Raw genomic sequence first — 27,346 nt, forward strand, 5'->3', positions numbered from 1 at the left:
CTAGTTTTACTAAAAGCGCTAGGTTAATAAGTGTAGTAATAATGCTTTTTAAAAATGCTAGTTTATCTAATCCTTTAATAGCTTTTAAAGTAGAGAAGGCTTTGTCTAGAATTACATAGCCTTTTTTAAGCAGTGCAGCTTTTACTTTCTTATGCTACACTTACTTAAGCCTTTTAAAGATCTTTTAGTGTGTAGTTTTACTAAGCGTTTTTAGCTTTTTAGTAACTGCTAATATAAAGTCTTTACAGTCTGCTGCTTTTTATAAATAAAGGGATTACCTTAAAGCTTTGCATAGGCACAAGTAGCCTAATTAGGCTAAAATAAATTAGGCTAACTTATTATCTAATTATCTACTAAGTGTTGTAAATATACCTATACCTTAGCTGCTTACGCGTAAGAAGTATTTTTAAAGTATTATTAAAAAAATCTTGCTAATTTTCTAAATTATTAGAGGCTTCTTGCTAAGTGCGCTAGCCTTTATAACCCTCTAGTGCATAGAGCGCGCCTAGTCTAGTGCAAGCTTTAGAGCTAGGGCGTCTAGAAAGTCTTGTGCAGCTAGCTAGCCTTCTACATTAAGAATTTTATAGGTCTTTACCTTAGTGTACAGGAAGTGCTACTGCTAGTACTAAGCTTCTAGAGTTATAGTGCTATACTTTACCTTAGTAAAGTAAGCTTTGTACTTTACTTATATAAAATTTTTTATGCTTATGTCTGTTAGTGCTAGCTCTTATTTTAAGGCTTATATAAGTGCTTATAAAGTAGATTAGTTCTTTAATATAAGCTATATTATTACAGGTCTAAAAAGCTTTAGTGTAATAGTTACATTAACCTAGTTCTAGATTATTTAAAGATATGTTATATAAGAAGCCTAGTTGCTTAAGTAAGCTTAGTACTTAGTAATATCTATTTAGTACTATACATTAGCCTTTTTTAGAGGGTTCTTAGCAGTAATTACTCTAAGTATAGGCATCTTTAGAGCGCTGTTTATAGAATTTAGAGCGTCTAGTCTATCTAGATTAATTATGTCCTATAGGTTTTTGCTAAGAGTATAGAACTAGAGCTAGATAAACTAGAGAGGCTAGCTTACGTAGTCCTTTAGCTAGTATACTCTTGTTAGAAGAGGAGTATCTTAATTAGCTATAACATAGGCTTTAAAAGTAATAAAAATAAGTAAGGATAAAGAATAAAGCTTCTAAACAGCTTTTACTAGCGCTATAGTTACATAAGAAAAATTGTCCTAGGTTTTTAAAACGCTAGGCCTATAACTATAGAGGATAAAATAGCCTAGCAGTGGCTATTTAGAAGATTAGATAAAGTAACTCTTGCTATCTAAAAGAGCTAGAGGCTCTTCTTATATACACTAAGCTTTAGAACATAATATCTCTAGATCCTAAGCTGCGTCCCAGGCTCTAAGCCCTAGTCCCAGGCTCCGAGCCCCAGCCAAGGCTCTTAGTATACGCGACAAGTATTATTTAGAGCTTAAAGTAAAGTGTAAGTGTAGGTATAACTATAAAAAAGCTTTTTATAAAAATTCTAGAGTAATTTAAAGCTAGTTTAGCCCTATAAAGAATATTAAAGCTAAGTATAGCATTTAGAATAATAACATGTATAACTTTAATAAAATAAGCTTTATAATAGGCTAGATACCTACTAACTATACTTATGCCTAAAACTTTACTTTAAGCTTTAGATAACACTTTATAAACATACTAAGCTAGTTTATGCTAATATAGCCTAGATTATGCTTAGCGCGCAAAGAATTAGCTATATTAGCTATAGCTTCTAGCTAAAAGAAAAATTATTGCGCATATAGCTTAAGTATAGGCTTAATAATTACCTACTTTTTATTATTACTTAGCTTTTATAAGTTAGCTATAAAATTAGCTTATAAAAGTTATCTAGTGTGTAAGTTATTTATTATCTTTTAAAAAACTTTCTACATAACGTACTTTATAAGCAAGTTGCTCACACACCTAAGTCGCTTACTTTTGCTAAGACCCCACTCTAACAAACTCTATTATAGCCTATAACAACCCGCTCTAGCACTATATAGTACAGTACAGCCTAGAATATTATTTAGATACTACTTCTACTTCTTGCTTACATGTTTGCGCGTTATGCCTAGTCTAATTACACTATCTGCAGCGCCTTTAGAATAGCTTACCTACTTTAGCTTACACCTACTTCTTTACTTTTTTCCTATTACTGCGCGCCTTAAACTCCTTTAAAGCTATTAAGTGTAGGCCTTTTTAAATTATTAAGGTTTTTTTTGCCTTAATTTACTTTTTTTTATATAATTTATATTATATAGCAGCTTTATTAGCTGCTTAAAGCTTAGTAATTTCTTATTATGCTAACACTAGCTTATACATAATTATTACTACCCTTTTTAAGACCTTCTTAAATGCCTTAACTATAAAAGTTAGTAAACTATTTATATGCTTTTAAATTTTTATTTTTATAAGCATTAATTATAACTTAAGTTCTAGAGTATTACTTAAGGTTTACAACTACTAGGGCTTATTATATATAAGTAGTAGTAGTAATAAAGTACACAACTTTATATTAAGGCCTATTATAACTTATTATAGGTTAAAAAAAACTAATCTAGCACTTTAAAACTTTTTTTAGATATTACTAAAAGTAATTATAGCATTATAAGCTGCTTTAAAGCATAGTAGAAACTTTATTTTTATAATATAAGTAATTTAGTTATGCATAAGGTTTTTAGCTTAGCACTTATACACCTTTTTTAAAAGAGTAAAACAACCTACATTAAGTAGCTATAAAAAGTGTAATAAGTAAAAAAGTATATAAATAGTAATAATCTTATTATCTTTATAGTATTACTAGAAATAAAGTAAGTTATAGCTTTTATAGCTGTTAATAAGTAGTAGACAGTAGCTGCTAATAGTACACTTCTTTATATGCATGTTAAAGTGCTTTAACTAGTTTAGACTAAGCTAATTAGTAGTCTAGCTGCACTTAGAGATTATAATAACTTAATTTTAAAGTAGATTTTTCTTTTTATACTAGTTTAAAAAGTAGTTACTACTCTAAAAGATAATAAAAAGTAAAATAGCCTACTTTTTAGTATTAATGCCCTAGATAGCTGTTGTCTACTCTTAGTTACCTAGCTAAACTACTTTTAGCTGTCTTTATCTCTCTAAACTTATAACAACTACTTTAGTAGATATTTAGCCTATTATAAACCTTATCTTATTAAAGTTGTACATGTTGTTATCTTAGATGCTATACTTAGCTTTAATATTTTTTATAAAGTTAAACTAGCTTTAAATTACTATAAAATTCTTATAAAAAGCTTTTTTATAGTTATACTTACACTTAAACTTTACTTTAAGCTTTAAGTAACACTTAACAAACATATTAAGCTAGTTTATGCTAATATAGCCTATATTATGCTTAGCGCGCAAAGAATTAGCTATATTAGCTATAGCTGCTAGCTAGGGGGGAAATCCTTGCGCATCTAGCTTAAGTATGTGCTAAATAATTACCTACTTCTTATTATTATCTAGCTTTTATAAGTTAGCTATATAATTAGCTTAGAAAGGTTATCTAGTGTGTTAGTTACTTATTATCTTTTAAAAAACCCTATAGATAGCTGCAGCGCGTTAGTTAGAAAGTGTTATGTTTTATTTAAAAGCTTAAAGTGTAAGCTGCATCTAACATTTTTTTAACACATTTAAGTAGTGTTGTTAGAAATGCATTAGTGTAGAAAAGGTAGTGTAGTAGGGTCTTAGCAAAAGTAAGTAACTTAAGTGTGTAAGCAACTTGCCTATAAAGTACGTTAGCTATAGAATATTATTCTAAAAGTGTTGTGTCTTATTTAGAAGCTTATAGTATAAGCTATATTTAATAGCTTTTTAGCATGTCTAAGTAGTGTTATTAGAAATGCATTAGTATAACAAAAGGTGTTTAGTAAGGTCTTAGCAAAAGTAAGTAACTTAGGTGTGTAAGCAACTTGCTTGTTAAGTATGTTAATTAGAGAAAGTTAGGTATGCCTAGAGCTTAAAGTAAAGTTTTAAGCATAAGTATAGTTAATAAATATTTAGCTTATTATAAAGCCTATTTTGCTAAAGTTATATATGTTATTATTCTAAATGCTATACTTAGCTTTAATATTCTTTATAAGGCTAACCTAGCTCTAAATTACTCTAGAATCTTTATAAAAAGCTATTTTATAGTTATACTTATGCTTAAACTTTACTTAAAGCTCTAGATAACACTTTATAAACATACTAGGCTAGTTTATGCTAATATAGTCTAGATTACACTTAGCGCGTAAAGAATTAGCTATATTACCTGTAATTACTATTTAAGAGGAAAATCTTTACGCAAATTGCTTAAGTATGTTCTTAATAATTACTTCCTTTTTATTATTACTTAGGATGTGTAAGTTAGCTATAGAATTAGCTTATAAAAGTTGTCTAGCACCTTACTTATTTATTATTTTTTAAGGGACTTTATATATAGCTACAGCATGTTTCTTTAAGAGCTTTATGTTTTGTTTAAAAGCTTAGAGCATAAGCTATATCTAACATTCTTTTAGCATGTCTAAGTAGTGTTATTAGAAGTGCATTAGTATAGAAAGAGTAGTTTAGTAGAGTCTTAGCAAAAGTAAGCAACTTAGGTGTGTAAGCAACTCGCCTGTAAAGTACGTTCCTAGATAACTTTTATAAGCTAATTTTATAGCTAACTTATAAAGGCTAAGTAATAATAAAAAGTAGGTAATTATTAAGCCTATGCTTAAGCTATATGCGTAAGGATTTTCCTCTTAGCTAGCAGCTATAGCTAATATAGCTAATTCTTTACACGCTAAGCATAATCTAGGCTATGTTAGCATAAACTAGCTTACAGTAAAGTTTAAGTGTAAGTATAACTATAAAACAGCTTTTATAAGAATTCTAAAGTAATTTAAAGCTAGTTTAGCCTTATAAACAATATAAAAGCTAAGTATAGTATCTAAAATAATAACATGTATAACTTTAATAAAAGAGGCTTTATAATAGACTAGATATCTACTAACTATACTTATACTTAAAACTTTACTTTAAGCTTTAGATAACACCTTATAAACATACTAGGCTAGTTTATGCTAATATAGTCTAGATTACACTTAGCGCGTAAAGAATTAGCTACATTAGCTACAGCTACTAGCTAAGAGGAAAATCCTTACATATATAGCTTAAGCATAGGCTTAATAATTACTTACTCTTTAATATTACTTAGCGTTTATAGGTTAGCTATAGAATTAGCTTATAAAGCCTGTCTAGTATGTAAGTTATTTATTATTTTTTAGAAGACTGTATATAGCTGTAGTATATTATTTTAAGAGTGTTATGTTTTATTTAAAAGCTTAAAGTATAAGCTATATGTCTGTACGCAGCAGCAGCGTCGCGGCCTAGATACAAGCGATCGCGCACGAGCAGGATCACGTATCTATGTCACATGATGCTCGTGCGCGAACCTCTGTGCGCGAACATCTAGATATCCCCCTTTTCCTCTGTATAAAGAAAAGACAAGAGTAATAGAACTAAAAACATGTTGCCTTTACCTTACCTACCTTATACGCTATGCACACTATACACTACTCTTACTTTTGCTACTTAAGTGCTTATACTATAAGTAGCTAGCTATTAGAGCTTATTTAACACTAATTAGTAGTTAATTTAATTAACTGTAAATTAGTAAAAGTAATAATAAAGTACTTACACTTTATAAGGTACTTTATTTTGTTACTTATTTCTTAGGAAAAGTAACAACAGAGCACCTATACTTTATAAGGTACTTTATTTAGTTACCTATCCCTTAGGATAGCATATTAATCCTTTGCATTATACAGCAAGCTCTGCTACTATATAAAGTAAAAAGGAGATAGTGTAAGACACACACTAAAGCTACTAAAGCTGTATAACCTAGCAGCTAGATAATAGCACATTAATTTTTTACATTATACAGCAAGCTCTGCTACTGTATAAAGTAAAGAGAAGATAGTGTAAAGCACACACTAAAACTATTAAAGCTGCACAACCTAGCAGCTAGATAATAATAGTAGTACCTACGTAATCTACTGCACAAGCAATTAACTTTACACCTTATAAGGCACTTTATTTTATTACTTATTTCTTAGAAAAAGTAATAATAAAGCACTTACACTTTATAAGGTACTTTGTTTAGTTACTTATTTTTTAAGATAGCAGATTAATTTTTTGTATTATACAGCAAGCTCTGCTACTGTACAAAGTAAAAAGGAGATAGTGTAAGGCGCACACTAAAGCTATTAAAGCTGCACAACCTAGTAGCTAGACAATAGCAGTACCTGCGTAATCTACTAGAAAAGCAATTAACTATACTATTATAATAAAATTCTATTAGCAACTAACAACTCTGCGTAATAATAGAAAAAATAAAAAATAATTTTTATTATATAAATAACTTATAAAGAACATAAGAATATTAGAGGTAACACTACAAAACAAGACTAGCCTAGAGTACTAGAATAATAAGATTAACATGTTAGAGGCTTTAATAAGCTTATAAACTTAATTATATATAAGTTACATAATTACTAATCTATGTATAATAACTTAAAAGAGTGCTACCTTTCTAAGTGTGTATATAAAAAATTTTAAAAGATAGATACTATAAGACTTTTTAGCACTTAGCTACGCGTTTAAAAAGGAGCTTATATAAGTGCTAAAGAATAAGAGAATTACACTATAGCTAGGCACTAAAGGTACCTAAGCCTAGAAGCTATATAATATAGCATAAAAAAAAGTAATTACACTAAAAAGGCTTTATATATAACTTTTATTACTATATAAGGCTTTACATAAAAGTAGACTAAATATAATGCTACTATTAACACTAAATGTACTAGCATTACCTGCTTCTACACTTTAGCTAGCACTACACTAATTACTGTATAAACAATACATGCTACCCTACCTAACGCCTACTCTACACCCTTAATTGTACACACTACTGCCTGCAGTAGTGTATGCACTACTAATACTACCTGCACAATCTATACTACATTATAACCTGTATAAACTTCTACCCTAAAGAGAAACTGCTAAAGAAAAACTCTTAGTAAATAAAATTATATAATTTTAAAAAGCATAAAAGAAAAATAATAACTATATAAGTTAACTATATAATATTTTTATAAATAAAATAAGAATTTTTATTAATCTATGTTAATAGCTAAATATCTAGAAAACTTAGTACATAAACATCTTTCTAGATATTCTAGAAGGTTAGGCAAATATGTACTATATGCACAACATAGGCCTTAGATATAACTAGAAGCATTTGTACAACACCTTAAGTAGTTACTTTAACACTAATGTAAACTATAGCTAGTACTAGACAGACTAGACAATAATAACTTTTATATAATGCTAATAAAAGAACTTTAATAAAAGTTTATATAAAGTTTTTAAAATAATAATTAATAAGCTTCTACTTATATAAAGGGCACTAGAAATAAAATTTTAAAAAGATGTTCTACTGCACACTACTATTATATAAGCCTATTAAGGATAACTAGAACTAGAACATGCTATATTTACTATTAAGCCCTTATATAAAGCCTTATTTAGCAACTTATAAGCATTACTTTAAGTTACTATAAACTAAAAGGTAAACTAATACTTCTAGAAACTGCCTAATATATACTATATAAACTGCTAATATAACTTTGCATAATAAGAGTCTACATAACAAGAAGAAAGCTTCTCTTTGCGCAGAAGAGGATAATATAAAAGATTTTTATCTAGGTTTAGGCTACAATTTAGAGACAACTGCATGTAGATAAAAAAGTGCTTTGTCTGCTATAAAAAAGAATGTTAGTTATTAAACTACTTTTATAATAACTATACATAAGTAAAAAACTAGTATATTACCTTATATAAAAATTTCTATAATAAAACTTTATTATATAAAGCTATTACTTTATACATTTAAGACTTTAAAAGTTACTTTAAAGAAAAAAATAATTTGCATAATAAAAAAATAAAATAAAAAAGTAAAAATGCTAAAAAAGCTATTAACTACTTTACCTCTACTGCTTATCTATACTATGCAACAGAAAAGAACATCTACAGCATTAAACCTAAAGAATATGCTAAGCAGTTTATCTTTAACAACTAATACTATACAGTATACTAAGGTAAACTATAGAATATAGGCGTAGCAAAAATTTCTACTATTAGTAAGTTTTAACTTAAAGCGTACATATAAAAAAACTTATATATAGAAATTAATTAGACACTTAGCTAAACAGATATTAGCTTTAGAGGCTAAATACTAAAGAGATTAATTAGTACTATATAAATTTAGAACCTAATTAGTCTAGTTACATACTATATTTTAGAGACTTTAACACTATTTTTGCTATTACTAGTAAATGCTAACTAACTTAAAGCATACTTTAATAACATTTTAAATATTATTATATATAAAGATAAAACTACTATACTTATTATATAAAAATAAAAACACTTTTTTTTTAATATTAGTAAAAAAAAATCTATGTCTTTTTTTACTAAATTAAAACTCTACTGCCTTTACTAACAATTTAGACACCCTTGCATAAAAAAACTCTAGAAGATGCTAACTAGCGCTAGCTATAATGTTAATGCTGTAGTGCTAGAAGAGATTAAGAAGTTTTACTACCTTTGCTAATTATATAACTAGGCTTTATAAAAATTTAAGTTTATAATTAAAAATAACACTTACTTTAACTATAAAGTTATTATTAATATTATATAAATTAATAATAAAGATGTTTTACATATTATTAATATAAACACATTATTTTAGGCTGCTATATTCCTAAAATCTATGTCTACACAAGATACCTAAGATGCACTATGCAAATGCTAAATTAACACTTATTAAAAACCTTTAGACTATATTATATATAACCTTAGTATAAACTTTGCTTTAAAGAATTTTTAAGCTTATATAAAAATTATAGAAGCTATATACAGGCAGATGCCTATAAAAGTATATTAGGTAGTTAAAAAGGTTAAGCGCACACACGCACTTTTCTAATAAGTGTTTAACATTTGAAAGACTAAGTTAGGTAACTATATAGATAATAAGGCTATTCTATAGATAGCAGTTAAGGCTCTAAATAATATAGCTAGCCTGCACAGTCTAGTACCTACGCTGCTAGTTTTTAGAGCATACCTAAGAATTAACCTAGACTTTTTACTATTACTAGATATTATTATATAAGTAAGCGTAGAATAAAAAGTAATAAAAATACTTTAAAAAAACTATATAAAAGTAAATATTAATTATATAATTAACACTTATAATAGCTTTATAACACATAAAGTTTTTAACCTTTCTTTTAGCTTAAAGATTATAGCATAGAGAGAGAAGAAAGGCTAGACTAGCCTATATAAAATTAAAAGCATTAAAAAAAAAGACATTATTATTAAAAAAAAATAGCCTACTAAAGCTCTAATATACACAGGTTAAACTGTACTATAAAAAAAAAGATTACTTACTTATAATAAATAACTTAAATAAACTAATCTCTATATAAAAAGATCTTTTAAAGAAAAGGAAAAAAAAATAGCTTTATAAAAATATTATAAAAGCAAAACTAAAGCCTACTATAGACTAAGCCCCTTAGAATAGCAATGCTGCACTAGTGCAAAAGGAAAATATAGATACTAGAAAAAGTAAAAAGCAAAAGAAACCTGTATAAAGTCTAGACTAGGTATTTCTAACCTAGAAAAAAAAGAATAATTAAGCCTTATTTATTAAGCTTTATATAGATAGTGTAATTACTATACCTAAAAAACTATTTAAGAAATTAGACTACATAGAGATAAACACTTTAATTACTAACAGTACTTTTAAGGTTATAGCGTATAACTTAATAAAGTATAAAGGTTAGATTTTTAACTTTTACTTTATATAAAAAGTAAAAAGTAAAACAACTTAACTATATAAAAAATTTTACTTAGTGTTTACTAGCTACTTAGATAAAAAAAAAAAAATTCTTACTTAGTTACTAACTATCTAGAGAATAAGCTAGAGACTACTTTTAGCTATAAAAGTAAGCCTAAAAGCTATATATAAAATACATTTTAAACTATGTAATATTATATAAGTATACATTTAATTAATAGATAAGCTTATGCGCACACTATATATAAAGCTACTAAAGAAGATGCACTAGAGCTTTTTACTAAATATAATACTCTAGGTTATATAACTCTTATATAAAGCTGCTAAATTAAGACTATATTAGTTTAAAATATACTAAAACTACTATAAAAAAAAGCTGCGCATGCACATCTTTTTATATAACTTTTACTTTTTAATTACTAATAAAAAAGAGCACACTTTTAGTGTTACTAGCTTATAGATAAATAATACTTTAAGCATTATAATAAAAAATTTTATGTAAAAAGAAGAAAAAAAACTATAGAAAGTAAAGTTTTATATAAAAAGTAAGACTATTCTAGTAAAGAAGCAACTTATTAAGTTTAATAGTAAAAAAATTAAACTTACACATAACATAGTAGTTTTTACTTAAAAGAAATAAGTAAGCTACTTTTATATAATTAACCTAGAGAATAAAAATGCTGTATAATAATATATTAAGTAATATATAAAAAGAGTATATATTATATTTATATGTTAACTAGAAGCAGTATTTAACTTATTTATTACTATATAAACTATAGACTTTTTATATAATAACATTAACACACTTAACATATAAATTTAATAGTAGATAGATAATAGTAAGCATAGTCTTACCTTTCTACTATTATAGCTTAATAGTGTAAAGCTGTTTATTTTTATAAATAAATTATTTACTAATAATAAAAACTTTAGCTTATAGCTAGAATTTTTAATTATATTAAGTAATAAAAACTATATAAAGTAAAGTAACTACTTTAAAATACTAAGTAATATTATACACTAGAATTCTACTAAGTATAAAAGAGTAACTAGAAGTGTTCTTACTAGTAAACTATATAAAATAGTTAAAAAGTTTAATAATATAATTACTTTTAGTATAACTTTATAGTAAATTATATAAACACTTAAACTACTACTAATTTTAGTAGTAATCTATATAGATTTAAGGTCTTTATATAATTACTTTATTAAGCTAGGCACTACTAGTAAAAAGTAACTTATAATTAACATTATATTACTTTATAAATTATATAAAAAAAAGAAAATTACTAAGATTAAGTAAATTAATAGTAAAAATAACTTAGTAAATGTATGTATAAAAAAAACACTAAACTAGGCTTTTTAATTATTAGTTCTAACTAACTGCCTCTCTGTTTAGATAGAAGCATCTGTAGACTAGCTAGATCCTGTGCGCAAAAATGCCTTAAACTAACTAAACTAATAACGCCTTTATATAAAGCTTATTATTAAATAGGCTCTAACAGCTAGCTGCTTATAGTATAAGCACTTAAGTAGCAAGAGTAAGAGTGGTGTACAGTGTGCACAGCGTACAAAGTAGGTAAGGTAAGGGCAACATGTTTCTAGTTTTATTACTCTTGTCTTTTCTCTATATAAAGAAAAAGGGGGATATCTAGATGTTTACACACAAAAGTTTACGCACAAGCATTATATAACAGAGATACGTGGTCCTGCTTGTGCGCAATTGCTTGTATCTAGACTGTGACGCTGCTGCTGTGTATAGACACTAGTAACTTTTCTTTTTATCTAAAAAGTTACCTTTTATACATGTTACTTCTCTTTTATCTATGTAGGTTTATTTAATTATGTTCTGCCTTTACTTTACCCTATTTATTAAGACTTACTTTAGTAATGCTATATGTTAGAATAAGCTAGTTATGCTATGTAAATAGCTTTTTTTTTTTTTTTTTTTTTACTTTTTAAGCTCTGCTGTATAATTCCCTAGCTCTTTTCTCTTTTTATATAGTGCTAGCAGTAACAGATTCTTATAATAAGAAAAATAATTATATATAATATAAAAAAAATAAAACAAAATAAAAAGAAATAGGCTTTATATAAAGGTGTTATTAGTCTAGTTAGTCTAAAGCATCTTTGCGCATAGGATCTAGCTAGTCTACAGATGCTTCTATCTAGACAGAGAGGTAGTTAGTTAGAACTAGTAATTAAAGAGCCTAGTTTAGTGTTTTCTTTATATATACATTTACTAAGTTATTTATACTATTAATTTACTTAATTTTAGTAATTTCCCTTTTTTTATATAATTTGCAGAGTAACATAATGTTAATTATAAGTTACTTTTTACTAGTAGTGCTTAGCTTAATAAGGTAATTATATAGAAACCTTAAATCTATGTAGATTACTACTAAGATTAGTAGTAGTTTAAGCATTTATATAATTTGCTATAGAGTTATACTAAAGGTAATTACATTATTAAACTTTTTAACTATTCTATATAGTTTACTAGTAAGAACACTTTTAGTTACTCTTTTACACTTAGTAAAATTCTAGTGTATAATGTTACTTAGTATTTTAAAGTAGTTACTTTACTTTATATTATCTTTATTACTTAATATAATTAAGAATTTTAGCTATAAGCTAAAGTTTTTATTATTAGTAAATAATTTATCTATAAAGATAAATAGCTTTACATAATTAAGTTATAATAGTAAGAAAGTAAGACTATGCTTACTATTATCTATCTACTATTAGATTTATGTGTTAAGTGTGTTAATGTTATTATGTAAAGGGTCTATAGTTTATGCAGTAATAGATAAGTTAAATGCTACCTCTAGTTAACACATAAATGTAATATATACCTCTTTTACATGTTACTTAATATATTATTATGCAGCATTTTTGTTTTTTAAGTTAATTATATAAAAGTAGCTTTCTTATTTTTTTTAAGTAAAGACTACTATGTTATGTGTAAGTTTAATTTTTTTACTATTAAACTTAATAAGCTACTTCTTTACTAAAATAGTTTTACTTTTTATATAAAACTTTACTTTTTATAGTTTTTTTTTTTCTTTTTACATAAAATTTTTTATTATAATGCTTAAAGTGTTATCTGTTTATAAGCTAGTAATACTAAAGGTATACTTTTCTTTATTAGTAATTAAGAAGTAAGAGTTATATAAAAAAATGTGCATGCGTAGCTTTTTTTTATAGTAGTTATAGTATGTCTTAAACTACTACAGTCCTAATTTAGTAGCTTTATACAAGAGTTGTACAACCTAGAGTATTGTATTTAGTAGAAAGCTCTAGCGCATCTTCTTTAGTAGCTTTATGTATAGTATGCGCATAAGCTTATCTATTAATTAAATGTATACTTATGTAATATTACATAGTTTAAAATGCATTTTGTATGTAGCTTTTAGGCTTACTTTTATAGCTAAAAGTAGTTTTTAGCTTATCTTCTAAATAGTTAGTAACTAAGTAAGATTTTTTTTTTTTTTTATTTAAGTAGCTAGTAAACACTAGGCAGAATTTTTTATATAGTTAGGTTATTTTACTTTTTACTTTTTATATAAGGTAGAGGTTAAAAATCTAACTTTTATGCCTTATTAAGTTATATACTATAACCTTAAAAGTGCTATTAGTAATTAAGGTGTTTATCTTTATATAGTTTAATTTCTTAAATAGTTTTTTAAGTGTAGTAATTACACTATCTATATAAAGCTTAATAGATAAAGCCTAATTATTTTTTTTTTTTTAGGTTAGAAATACTTAGTCTAGACTTTATGCAGGTTTTCTTTACTTTTTACTTTTTTTAGTATCTATATTTTTCTTTTACACTAGTGCAGTATTGCTATTTTAAAAGGCTTAGTTTATAGTAAGCTTTAGTTTTACCTTTATAATATTTTTATAAAGCTGTTTTTTTTTTTTTCTTTAGAAAATTTTTTTATATAAGAATTAGTTTATCTAGGTTATTTATTATAAGTAGGCTGTTTTTTTTTTTTCTTTATAGTATAGTTTAACTTATGTATATTATAGCTTTAGTAGGCTATTTTTTTTTTAATAATAATATCTTTTCTTTTAATGCTTTTAATTTTATATAGGCTAGTTTAGCTTTTTTTCTCTCTCTATGCTATAATTTCTAAGCTAAGAAGAAGGTTAAGAACTTTATGTATTATAAAGCTATTATAAGTGTTAATTACATAATTAATGTTTACTTTTACATAATTTTTTTAAAGTATCTTTATTACCTTTTATATAGCGCTTACTTATGTAATAATGTCTAGTAATAGTAAAGAGTTTAGGTTAATTCTTAGGTATGCTCTAAAGACTAGTAGCGTGGGTACTAGACTATATAGGCTAGCTATGTTGTTTAGAGCCTTAACTGCTATCTGTAAGATAGCTTTATTATTTGTACAGTTACCTAGCTTAGTCTTTAGGATGTTAAACGCTTATTAGAGAGGTGTATGCGCACGCTTAACTTTTCTAACTGCCTAATATGCTTCTATAGGCATCTGCCTACATGTAGCTTCTATAATCTTTGCATAAGCTTAAAAATTCTTTAAAGCAAAGTTTATACTAGAGTTATACATAATATAGTCTAGAGGTTCTTAATAGGTGTTAATCTAGTATTTGCATAGTGCATCCTAAGTATCTTATGTAGACATAGATTTTAGGAATGTAGTAGCCTAAAATAATATGTCTGTATTAATAACATGTAGAACATCTTTATTATTAATTTATATAACATTAATAACAACTTTATAGTTAAAGTAAGTGTTATTTTTAATTATAAACTTAAATTTTTGTAGGGCCTAGTTATATAATTAGTAGAGGTAGCAGAACTTCTTAATCTCTTCTAGCACTACAGCATTAATGTTATAGCTAGCGCTAGTTAGCATCTTTTAAAGTCTTTTTATGCAGGGGTGTCTAAATTAGCAGTAAAAGCAGTAGAGTTTTAATTTAGTAAAAAAAGATATAAATTTTTTTTTACTAATATTAAAAAAAAAGTGTCTTTATTTTTATATAATAAGTATAGTAGTTTTGTCTTTACATATAATAACATTTAAAATGTTATTAAAGTATACCCTAAGTTAGTTAGCATTTACTAGTAATAGCAGAAATAGTGTTAGAGTTTCTAAGATGTAGTATATAACTAGGCTAATTAAGTTCTAGATTTATATAGTACTAATTAATCTTTTTAGTGTCTAGCTTTTAAAGCTAATATTTATTTAGCTAGGTGTTTAATTAATTTCTATACATAAGTTTTTTTATATGTACACCTTAAGTTAAGACTTACTAATAGTAGAGATCTTTACTGCGCCTATGTTTTATAGTTTACCTTAGTATACTGTACAGTATTAGTTATTAAGAATAAACTGCTTAGCATATTTCTTAGGTTTAATGCTGTAGATGTCCTCTCTTGTTACATAGTGTAAATAAGTAGTAAAGGTAAAGTAGTTAATAGCTTTTTTAGTATTTTTACTCTCCTATTTTATTTTCTTTATATTATGTAAATTATTTTTTTTTTTAGAGTAACTTTTAAAGTTTTAGATGTACAAAGTAATAGCTTTATATAATAAAGTGTTATTATAGAAATTTTTATATAAGGCAACATACTAGTTCTTTACTTATGTATAGTTATTATAAAAGTAGTTTAATAACTAACATCTTTTTTTATAGCAGACAAAGCACTTTTTTATCTATATATAGTTGTCTCTAAATTATAGCCTAAACCTAGATAAAGATCTTTTATGTTATTTTTTTCTATATAAAGAGAAGCTTTTTTCTTATTATGTAGACTCTTATTATATAAAGTTATATTAGTAGTTTATATAGTATATATTAGGCAGTTTTTAGAGGTATTAGTTTACTTTTTAATCTATAGTAACTTAAAGTAATGCTTATAAGTTGCTAAATAAGGCTTTGCATAAAGGCTTAATAGTAAACATAGCATGTTCTAGTTCTAGTTATTCTTAACAAGCTTATATAATAGTAGTGTGCAGTAAAACATCTTTTTAAAATTTTATTTTTAGTGCCTTTTATATAAGTGTAAGCTTATTAATTATTATTTTAAGAACTTTATGTAAACTTTTATTAAAGTTTTTTTATTAGCATTATGTAAAAGTTATTATTGTCTAGTCTGTCTAGTACTAGCTATAGTTTACATTAGTGTTAAAGTAACTACTTAAAGTGTTGTATAAATGCTTCTAGTTATGTCTAGGGCTTATGTTGTATATATAGTACATATTTGCCTAACTTTTTAGGATATTTAGAAAGATGTTTATGTACTAAGTTTTCTAGATATCTAGCTATTAACATAAATTAATAAAAATCTTTATTTTATTTATAAAAATATTATATAGTTAACTTATATAGTTATTATTTTTTTTTATGCTTTTTAAAATTATATAATTTTATTTACTAAGAGTTTTTCTTTAGCAGTTTCTTTTTAGAGTAGAAGTTTGTACAGGTTATAATGTAGTATAGATTGTGCAGGTGGTATTAGTAGTGCATACACTACTGCAGGCAGTGGTGTGTACAATTAAGGGTGTGGAGTAGGCGTTAGGTAGGGTGGCATGTATTGTTTGTACAGTAATTAGTGTAGTGCTAGCTAAGGTGTAAAAGCAGGTAATGCTAGTATATTTAGTGTTAATAGCAGCATTATGTTTAGTCTGCTTCTGTGCAGAGCCTTATATAGTAATAAGAGTTATATATAAAGCCTTTTTAGTGTAATTACTTTTTTTTATGCTATATTATACAGCTTCTAGGCTTAGGTACCTTTAGTGCCTAGCTATAGTGTAATTCTCTTGTCCTCTAGCACTTATATAAGCTCCTTTTTAAATGTATAGCTAAGTGCTAAGAAGTCTTATAGTGTTTATTTTTTAAAATCTTTTATATATGCACTTAGAAAAGTAGCGCCCTTCTAAGTTATTATATATAAATTAGTAATTATATAACTTATATATAATTAAGTTTATAGGCTTATTAGAGCTTTTAACATGTTAATCTTGTTATTCTAGTACTCTAGGCTAGTCTTATTTTGTAGTATTACCTCTAATATCCCTATGTCTTTTATAAGTTATTTATATAATAGAAATTATTCCTTATTCTTTTTATTATTACATAGAGTTGTTAGTTGCTAATAAGATTTTATTATAATAGTATAGTTAATTACTTTTCTAGTAGATTACGCAGGTACTGCTGTTATCTAGCTGCTAGGTTGTGCAGCTTTAATAGCTTTAGTGTGCGCCTTATACTATCTCCTCTTTACTTTGTACAGTAGCAGAGCTTGCTGTGCAATGTAAAGAATTAATGTGCTATTATCTAGCTACTAGGTTGTGCAGCTTTAGTAGCTTTAGTGTGTGTTTTACACTATCTCCTCTTTACTTTGTATAGTAGCAGAGCTTGCTGTACAATGCAAAGAATTAATCTGCTATTTTAAAAGATAGGTAACTAAATAAAGTACCTTATAAAGCGTAAGTACTCTACTATTACTCTTTCTAAAAGATAAGTAATAAAATAAAGTACTTTATAAAGTGTAGGTACTTTATTATTACTCTTGCTAATTTATAGTTAATTAAATTAACTACTAATTAGTGTTAAATAAGCTCTAACAGCTAGCTACTTATAGTATAAGCACTTAAGTAGTAAAAGTAAGAGTAGTGTATAGTGTGCACAGCGTACAAAGTAGGTAAAGTAAGGGCAACATATTTCTAGTTTTATTGCTCTTGTCTTTTCTCTATATAGAGGAAAAGGGGGATATCTAGATGTTTACGCACAGAGGTTCGCGCACAAGCATCATGTGATAGAGATACGTAGTCCTGCTCGTGCGCGATCGCTTGTATCTAGACTGTGACGCTGCTGCTGTGTACAGACACTTATTTTTTTTTATTTTTTATTTTTTTTATATTATATGCACTTATTTTTCTTATTATAAGGATCTGTTACTGCTAGCACTGTATAAAAAAAGAAAAGAGCTAGGGGATTATATAGCAGAGCTTAGAAAGTAAAAGATAAAAAAAAAAAAGCTATTTATATAGTATAACTAGCCTATTCTAACACACAGCATTACTAAGGCAAGTTTTAATAAATAAGGTAAAGTAAAAGTAGAATATAATTAAATAGACTTATACAGACAGAAAGGAGGTAACGTGTATAGAAGGTAACTCTTTAAATAAAAAGAAAAGTTGCTAGTGTTTATACATAGCAGCAGTGTTGCAGCCTAGATATAAGCAATTGCGCACAAGCAGAATCACATATCTATGTTACATAATGCTTATGTGTAAACCTCTGTGCGTAAACATCTAGATATCCCCTTTTTCCTCTGTATAGAGAAAAGATAAAAGTAATAGAACTAGAAACATGTTGCTCTTACTTTACCTACCTTGTACGCTGTGCACACTATACACTACTCTTACTCTTGCTACTTAAGTGCTTATACTACAAGCAGCTAGCTGTTAGAGCCTATTTAACACTATATCTAATATTTTTTTTAGCGCGTCTAAGTAGTGTTGTTAGGAATGCATTAGTGTAAGAAAAGTAGTTTAGTAGAGTCTTAGGAAAAGTAAGTAACTTAGGTGTATAAGCAACTTGCTTGTAAAGTACGTTACTAGGAGTTTTTTAATAGTAAAAAAGTCTTAGGGAAGTAAAGGGTGTAAAAAGAAAAGATAGAGTAAAAAGGTTATGTTACAGTTAGCATGCTGAAGCTACAAGCAAGAAGTAGTGTAACTCAACTAGATTAAACTAATGAGCAGAAGAGCTGCTCTGCGAGTTTAAATATACATGTGTCGGCATGCTCAAGCTACAACCAAGAGGTGGTGTAACTCAACTAGATTAAACTAAGGAGCAGAGGAGCTGCTCTGCGAGTTTAAATATACATGTATGCCCTCAGCTGAGGCGCTACTCGTTGTGCAAGCGAGGGAGCTTGAGTCGCAGAGCATGTGACGCGGTACGCGACGTCACAGGTTATATAATACTTCTTTTTCTTATAATAGAGTAACAGAAGCGTATAGTTCTTTATATAATCTAGTAGAAAGTAGAGTAAAAAGGAGAAAGTTAGTAAAGAAAGCATATAGTAGAAAAAGTAATATAACTAATTAGCTTTAGGCTTTTTAAAATACTACAGCAGTTTAGAAATAATCTATAAAAGCAAAGCTTGCTTAGAGTACGCTGTTATTTCACACTTTAAAAACCTTGCAGGAAATTATTTTATAACATACACTAACGTACACTACAGGCGAGTTACTTACACACCTAAGTTAATTACTTTTACTAAAACTTTACTAAACTACTTTTTTTATACTAATGCATTTCTAACAACACTTTTTAAATGTGCTAAAAGAATGTTAGATACAGCTTACACTTTAAGCTTTTAAATAAAATATAATACTTTTAAAGCAACATGCTGTAGCTATATATAAAGTTTCTTAAAAAATAATAAATAACTAACATACTAAAAAACTATTATAAGCTAATTCTACAGCTAACTTATAAAGGCTAAGTAATAATAAAGAGTAGGTAATTATTAATTATATACTTAAGCTATATATGTAAGGATTTTTCTCTTAGGTAGTAGCTATAGCTAATATAGCTAATCTTTTATACGCTAGGCATAATCTAGGCTATGTTAGCGTAAACTATCTTAGTATATTTATAAAGTGTTATTTAAAGCTTAATATAAAGTTTTAAGTATAAGTATAGTTAGTAGATATTTAGCCTATTATAAAGCCTATCTTATTAAAGTTATATATGTTGTTATTCTAGATGCTATACTTAGCTTTAATCTTCTTTATAAGGTTAAACTAGCTTTAAATTACTTTAGAATTCTTATAAAATGCTTTTTTATAGTTATAACTATACTTAAACTTTACTTTTAGCTTTAGATAACACTTTATAAACATACTAAGCTACTTTATGCTAACATAGTGTAAATTACGCTTAGCGTGTAAAGAATTAGCTATATTAGCTACAGCTACTAGCTAAGAGGAAAATTCTTGCGCATATAGCTTAACTATGTGCTTAATAATTACCTGCTCTTTATTATTACCTAGCCTTTATAGGTTAGCTATAGAGTTAGCATATAAAAGCTGTCTAGTGTGTTAGTTATTTATTATTTTTAAGAGACTCTGTACATAGCTGCAGCATGTTGCTTTAAGAGTGTTATGTTTTATTTAAAAGCCTAAAGTGTAAGTGTGAAGCTATGTAGAGCACTAGAGGCATAAGGAACTAGATTAAATTCATTGCCAGAGGAGTCCTTTGTAGGAGTCTATATATATGCGAATAAGTAGGTGAGTCTTAGCAATATACTATGGTGAGATGCATGCGACTATGGTGACGACGCATCCGACGCATCCGATCATGATGACGACGCACCTGACTATTGTGTGACTACTGCAAACGGTAAGCTATATCTAACATTCTTTTAGCATGTCTAAGTAGCGTTGTTAGAAATGCATTAGTGTAAGAAAAGTATTGTAGTAGAGTCTTAGTAAAAGTAAGTAACTTAGGTGTGTAAGCGACTCGCCTGTAGTGTACGTTAGTAGAAGAACAAGACTATATTCTTACTAGCAATTATGATAATTGCTAGTTTTTGCTGTAATTACTATATAAGAGAGCGATTATAGCAATTACATGCTTAGAATAGCAATTGCACTATACATGCCTAAGTTATCACGTACTCCCCGTTGGCTGTGCCTCTACCAGCGTCGGTCCATCCTTCTTCTGTAGGGTTAGAGGCTCGGCATGTTCCTCTAGCCCAACTAGTAGTTGTAACACAGTACTTCTAACATCTTGTTAGACTTAACTATGTTAATATATTTATTATACTCTAGCTTTAACTTAAGCTTCACAGGGTATAAAGAACCTCTAGCGTTATTAGACAGCACGCTATAGACACAGACACTTATATTAGAACTCTATATAGTTCTCTTAAACTCTGCTGTGTCTTCTAAAGCTATCTTCGCGTACTTTAGCATAATGTAGTCTTTTACGCTTTTAAATAACATATATTTTATATAAAAGCTTAGCTTTAGATTAAACAAATTAATTTAAAGTAAACCTAATTCAACATGTCTAAAGCTCTTTGTATACTCCCATCTTAAAGCCGTCTCCTATGGTTCTCCTATGCTTAAATAATATAATTGTAGGGACAGATTCAAGCTCCACCATCACCTTGCTCCTGATCTTCTTTGGTGTGGTAGCAGGGCGGCCCGCTGGGTTGTTGACGTCGGGGTCCTCAGCCCTACGTTGATATCACGTGTCGGCAACTCCGCCAACTGAAACGATGAACCGGGAAGCTCATATATCGGTACATTCGAGACCTGTTGCGGCCATGTGGGAGGATCAGGCGCATTCGACTTTGCTATATTGGGGTCTGGATTGACTGCATTTAATCCATATAATGTTCCTGACCCAGAACCTCGTTGGAGTGGTCGGTGCGAGCGGGCCTCTGGTACTACTACGTTGTCCAATAGCAGTTGTGCCACCACTCCGTGCTGGTTTGAGACCGCGCCCTGTAGTGCCGTCCGTCCCATACTGTCCTTCGTCATAACGTTGGCTCCATGCTGCAACAGGTGTCGCACCACAGCCTCGTGCCCTTTTTCCGCTGCCAGCTGTAGCGCTGTCCGCCCCGTGTCACTTCGTGCTTCGAGGTCTGCCCCCATTTCAACTAGCTGACGTACTACAGCCGATTGTCCGTTGAAAGCCGCAACATGCAGTGCAGTAAATCCAGAAGGTCCACGTACCTCGACGACGCGGTGTTTCTTGAGCAAAATCTGGACCACCGACTCTTGCCCGTTGTAAGCTGCTATATGAAGCGGAGTGGATCCGGAGGGATCCTTGACATGGACATCAACACCTTTCTCCAGTAGCAGCTGTACAACTGCCGTGTGACCGGTGCGGGCTGCACTATGTAGCGGAGTTCGTCCCTCACTCGACTTTACCGAAGGATCTGCACCATTGTCCAGAAGCACTCGAACTACTGTTTCGTGACCGCAGTCGGTTGCCAGGTGCAGCGCTGTACATCCGGACGAACCCTCGTAGTTGACATCCACGCCCAAATCTAAGAGCGCCTTTATCTTCTTCGCGTCTCCTTTCTTGGCGGCACGGTGTAACTCGGTGTTGGATTTAAAAAGTTTGAAAAATATGGATCCCATGTGTGCACGTGGTACCTTCTTGGTTTTGTCAGATAGTGATGGTGCGAACTGCGACTTGGATATCACCGACACGGTGTCACAATCAAGTTCACTATATGGTTCACCCTGACCCGTGCGAAAGTTGTAGACAGATACACCTTCGGAGGTTTGAGTATATATGGACTTCGTGTCAGCGTAAAGTTGTTCCCAATGAGGTTGACCGTATGCACCAGGCTGACTGGAACTCGGGGCATTTATTGAATCCCTTCTGTCGAAGTGGCCAAGAAAAGTGTCATTTTGGAGGAGCTGCCGAACTTCCACAGTAGAATTTCTAAATGTTATCAGCGTTGCTTCAAGCGTACGAAGCTTGAGACCTGGAGATTTCTATTACCTTTGTGCTGCCGCAATCAGCAAGGTGACATCCATTAACTGCCTCTGAGTTTGCTGCAGAAGTCCTTTTATCAGTACTTCGTCGCATGAATGCGTCATGCTCCAGGTGCGAGGGCTTTTTCCCGTGCTTGCTTGATTTCGCACACATTTCCCCACTTCTTCCTCCAACCTAGAAGTCGTAAAGTAGCAGCAATTCTGCGCGCTCTTTAAAGCTTCGGCAAGCTGGCTCCGTGAAATGACACGTGAGAAGAGGGCATGAGGTTGGGTGAGCAGTAACTGGATGTCCATCAATGCACCGCTAATGGCTAGGGATTCAGCACTGATGGATGATGTTGTCGGTGCTGCATTATATCTTTCAGTCACATCCTTTATCGCTTTTGCAATGTTCGAGTAAAAGAGGAGAGATGATGCCGCCGGGTCCGTCGATCGCGGATCCATCGTCCGTCGCGAGGATAATACAAAGTAGATGCAATCATGTTACGGAGTACGGGGCACCCAACAGCAGAAAGCTTTTGGGTGCGGCTGAGAAACTCAAGTCATACGATTAATTGATGCCTTGGAACAAGCACGCCCGTGTCGCTTGTGGCTTAAGGGCGGTCGCCGGATCAAGTTGATTGGGGCTTCGATATATCTGCCCTGAGTCACCCCCACCGTATTAATAAAGAATTGAGCCTACCACCAGATCCAGACCGCGGAAAACAAATTCCGCACGGCTTGATCCGCTCTACCCTAACCAAAAATCTCGAAACGACTCAATGAATCCTACATGCCCCTCCAATGAGCGGGTTTGTAGGCTATATCCGTGCAGCTTTATACAAATCGAGCTTTCTCCATGCAAATTATGTCTGTCCGGTGGCTCGCGCTACGAACCCGCTCATGAGAGAGCTATTGATATCCACGGCGCCTACGGAACTCACCGAGTGCCTCTGCCAGGAAGAGTAGGCTTGAATACTCCTGTCGTCATGGCTCTGGATTTTACTACCTCCCGGCAACTCCCGTTCCTATCAAAGCCGAATATTTTAGCCGTTAACAAAGCCTGAGTGACTTGACACTACTCGCCCATTTTGTCGCCATGCCAGTACCGAGTGCGTCTCTGAAAACGGCCTTCGTCTCCAGTTGCAACAGTGCCCCGGTCACATCTGAATCTAAACACGAGATTGGTGAAAACACCAGATCTACGCACTGTACCTGCGCAAACAAGAGCCTCAATACCCTAAATATGTTAGGATCGATGGATCCGAGTATGGAGCATTATGACCGCAAGAGCCCGCACCGCCTACACTGCAAAATAGGGATGTTGACGCTTTTTTTGAGGAGCTGAATATGAAGCGCGCCGGTGGCTTTGATCAAATCTTCTCCAGCTATTAGCTGGATTCAATATATTCAAGCTCCTTTGCGTTACTAAGATATGAGTGGTTCTAGAGCCGCAGATGTTATCCGGAGGCTGAGTTACGTTGACACGTGTGTCTCGCGGTGAGGCTGATTCCCCCACATAGGGTGAGGGGATAGATCTCCTCGCTTGCCTTGCGGCTCTCCAGTATAAACATGTGATGGCTTCATCATTGGGCGCCCCGTTTCCTATATTCTCTAGATCCTCTATATACCGTAACTTCCAGCACCCCTTGTCCACCGAACACCCTCCATACTAACGAACCATTTTCAAATCCCCATCGCTGTATCCCACTAGCCTGCTGTGCGTTGTAAACTCCGAGCGTCAAAACGGCTGAATTGACATGATCCACGATGGAACCGGTTCTACAACAGCGCACTGAAGACGAGTTGCCGGTTAACCACGATGAGAAGGTCCTCTTGTCCTTGGGTTACAAGCAAGAATTCAAAAGAGAATTCAGTCTATGGAGCGCCTTCTGTGTTAGCTTCGCCGTTTTGGGGTTGCTTCCAAGCTTCGCGTCGACTTTGTTCTATGGCATGGGCTCCGCTGGAACCGCGGGTGCGTTGGTCTTCATCTTCATCATCATCATCAAATAGTATACTCGACGAGTTGATAGAAAACATGGAGCTGACACCATCCCTATTTTAGGCATGATCTGGGGATGGATAATTGCCATGGTCTTCATTCAATGCGTCGCCCTAAGTTTAGCCGAACTCTGCTCATCGATGCCAACAAGGTCAGAATTACAGTCGCCATCTATCATAGCATAATCTAACGCTCTTTTCCATAGTGGTGGTCTCTATTATGCGTCGGCCGTTCTTGCTCCCCCAGGCTGGGGTCCTGTTGCAGCATGGGCGACTGGCTGGTCCAGTTGGATCGGACAAGTCACAGCCGCGCCTTCGGTCAACTATGCCGTGGCAGCAATGATTCTCGCGGTCCTCTCGATTGCCGATCCAAATTTCGAATCAAAGAACTACCAGCTATTCCTCCTCGCCACGTTCCTCATGATTGTCCAAAGTTGCCTCAGCAGCATGCCAACCAAATGGATCGCCGTCTTCAATTCCTTGGGCTCCAGTTTCAACATGGTGGCAGTTATCGTTGTCATCATTCTCATACCTACGGCTGCCGTAACAGATCCCAAATTCAGACCTACTCATCAAGTTTGGAGCGATATCGAAAATGGTACGGACTTCCCTAATGGTATCGCTATTTTGATGAGTTTCACTGGCGCAATGTGGGCGATGTCGGGCTTCGATGCGCCATTTCATCTGAGCGAGGAATGCGCCGTTGCTGATGTCGCCTCTCCGCGTGCCATTGTTTTGACGTCTGCAATCGGCGGCATGTTTGGCTGGGTCTTGCAAGTTGTGGTTGCGTACACAGTCATCGATATTGAAGCGGTCTTCGAGTCTGATCTTGGCCAGCCGTGGGCGACTTACTTGCTCCAGGTTCTACCGATGAAGACGGGACTTGCTGCTCTCGCATTGACTATAATAGCTGGGTTCTCCATGGGTCAAGGCTGCATGGTTGCGGCATCTCGAGTCACGTACGCCTACGCCCGTGACGGCTGCTTTCCCATGTCGAAATACTGGGCAAAGGTAAACAAAGTCACAAAGACACCGGTAAATGCGGTATGGTTCAACTGTCTCGTTGGCGTCTTGCTTTGCTGTCTCATATTTGCTGGTCAGGTGACCGTTCTAGCTATCTTCTCCGTCGGCGCCATTGCTTGCTTTGTTGCATTCGCGATCCCCATCTCTTTGAGAGTTTTTGTTGTCGGCAGTAGATTCCGAAGGGGCCCTTGGCATCTTGGACACTTTGGCAAGCCGGTCGGAGTTGCTGCTGTTGGATTTGTCGCATTAATGGTTCCGATATTGTGTTTACCTACCAATACAGGAGGTAGTCTCAAGTAAGTGCCTCGAAATCCTATCGTATACAGAGGAGTTATTGACTTGATTGCTAGCTCTTCCAATATGAATTGGACGTCTCTTGTGTACGGGGCTCCGATGTTAGTTGCCTTACTCTGGTTCGCTGTTGATGCCCACAAGTGGTTTAAAGGACCAAAAGTCAATGCTAAGCATGCTATGATCGGCCAAGTTATTAAAGAACTTGAGGGTCAAGCCGAAATTTATTAAGAGTTGAGTAATAAGTTTACAGTTAGTTGAAGCGTGGCCGGTGTTACGAAACTATCGCTTGCATGCTTTTAGTAGAGTGTAGTATATAGAATTCGCAAAATGTACCTGTTATAGTAATAATAGTTAAAGTACACCATAGGCAAGTTGCATACACGCCTAAGTTGCTTACTTTTACTAAGACTCTACTAAATTACTCTTTCTACACTAATGCATTCCTAACAACGCTATTTCGATACGCTAAAAAAAGTTAGATATAGCTTAAACTCTAGGCTTTTAAATAAAACATAACACTTTTAAAGTAATATGCTATAGTAGTAATAAGGTAGGCGCCCTGCCTGCCAAGCCGGTACTATACGACTTTCCCTACTATACTAAAAGGTTCGCACGAGAATACTTAAGCTAAGTATTCTTGCATAGTATAAAATACTACAACAGTTTATAAATAATCTGTAAAAGCAAAGCTTGCTTAGAGTAATAGTTAGCGCATTAAGGTGGCTTGTTTAGGTTAAAGAATAGTTGCAGCATAATGCTTAGCAAAGTAGTATTAGACAGGTAATAGATGTATAACAACAACATTTAACTGTAGCATGGAACTAACTACAGACTGTAACTAAGCGTAGCTAATACTAATCTCTAACACACTAATGTAGATAATGCTAATCCCTAACATACTAATATAGCTAAAAAGGTGGAATAAACATAACAGACTTTACAGGCAAGTTGCTTACACACCTAAGTTACTTACTTTTACTAAGACCCTACTAAACTACTTTTTTTACACTAATGCATTCTTAATAACACTACTTAAACATGCTAAAAGAATATTAGATACAGCTTACGCTTTAGGCTGTTAAATAAGATGTAACATTTTAAAGCAACATGCTATAGCTATGTATAGGGTCTTTTCAAAAAATATAAAATACTACAACAGCCTATAAATGATCTGTAAAAGCAAAGCTTGCTTAGAGCAATCGTTAGCACATTAAGGTAGGTGTAAGGCCGGATGTCCCAGAGCGGGCCAGTATGGCCTCCCCTGACCTGTTTGGAGGTCACATGACCTGTGCTTTGTATATAAGCATGAATCCTAACAAGCAAGGCTTAGTAGCAATTTGTCTTTCTTATAATACACTTCTATCTTTCTTTAAAAGCTTGCTTTTAGTACTATCTGTGCTACTTACTATTCTATCTTTATAGTAAGTTATTTAGATTAAAGAATAGTTTATAATAATTTTTATTAATTATTTTATCTTAAGTTACTTAAAACTTATCTAATAAGTTTTTATATTAGCTTTAACTATAACTTAACTCTGTTTCTTATAGTTACTTTTATTTTTTTAAGTATTTAGTTGCAC

General features: G+C 31.4%; 2 protein-coding genes across 2 annotated transcripts; both read left to right on the forward strand.

Moving 5' to 3' along the window:
* Window positions 1-23,547: 23,547 nt before the first annotated feature.
* Window positions 23,548-24,124, forward strand: BDR25DRAFT_362064 (uncharacterized protein; the record flags this gene model as incomplete). Its single annotated transcript, XM_033696533.1, has 4 exons — window positions 23,548-23,771; window positions 23,805-23,872; window positions 23,925-23,948; window positions 23,985-24,124. 4 exons carry the CDS (start codon window positions 23,548-23,550, stop codon window positions 24,122-24,124), a joined length of 456 nt encoding a protein of 151 aa, XP_033540974.1.
* A 94-nt stretch (window positions 24,125-24,218) lies between these two features.
* BDR25DRAFT_243428 (amino acid permease) lies at window positions 24,219-25,994 on the forward strand (the record flags this gene model as incomplete). Its single annotated transcript, XM_033685820.1, has 4 exons — window positions 24,219-24,423; window positions 24,514-24,601; window positions 24,656-25,768; window positions 25,823-25,994. 4 exons carry the CDS (start codon window positions 24,219-24,221, stop codon window positions 25,992-25,994), a joined length of 1,578 nt encoding a protein of 525 aa, XP_033540975.1.
* Window positions 25,995-27,346: the final 1,352 nt, after the last annotated feature.

Source organism: Lindgomyces ingoldianus (assembly GCF_010093535.1).
Source record: "Lindgomyces ingoldianus strain ATCC 200398 unplaced genomic scaffold BDR25scaffold_49, whole genome shotgun sequence".
In the NCBI taxonomy this organism is placed as follows: Eukaryota; Fungi; Ascomycota; class Dothideomycetes; order Pleosporales; family Lindgomycetaceae; genus Lindgomyces; species Lindgomyces ingoldianus.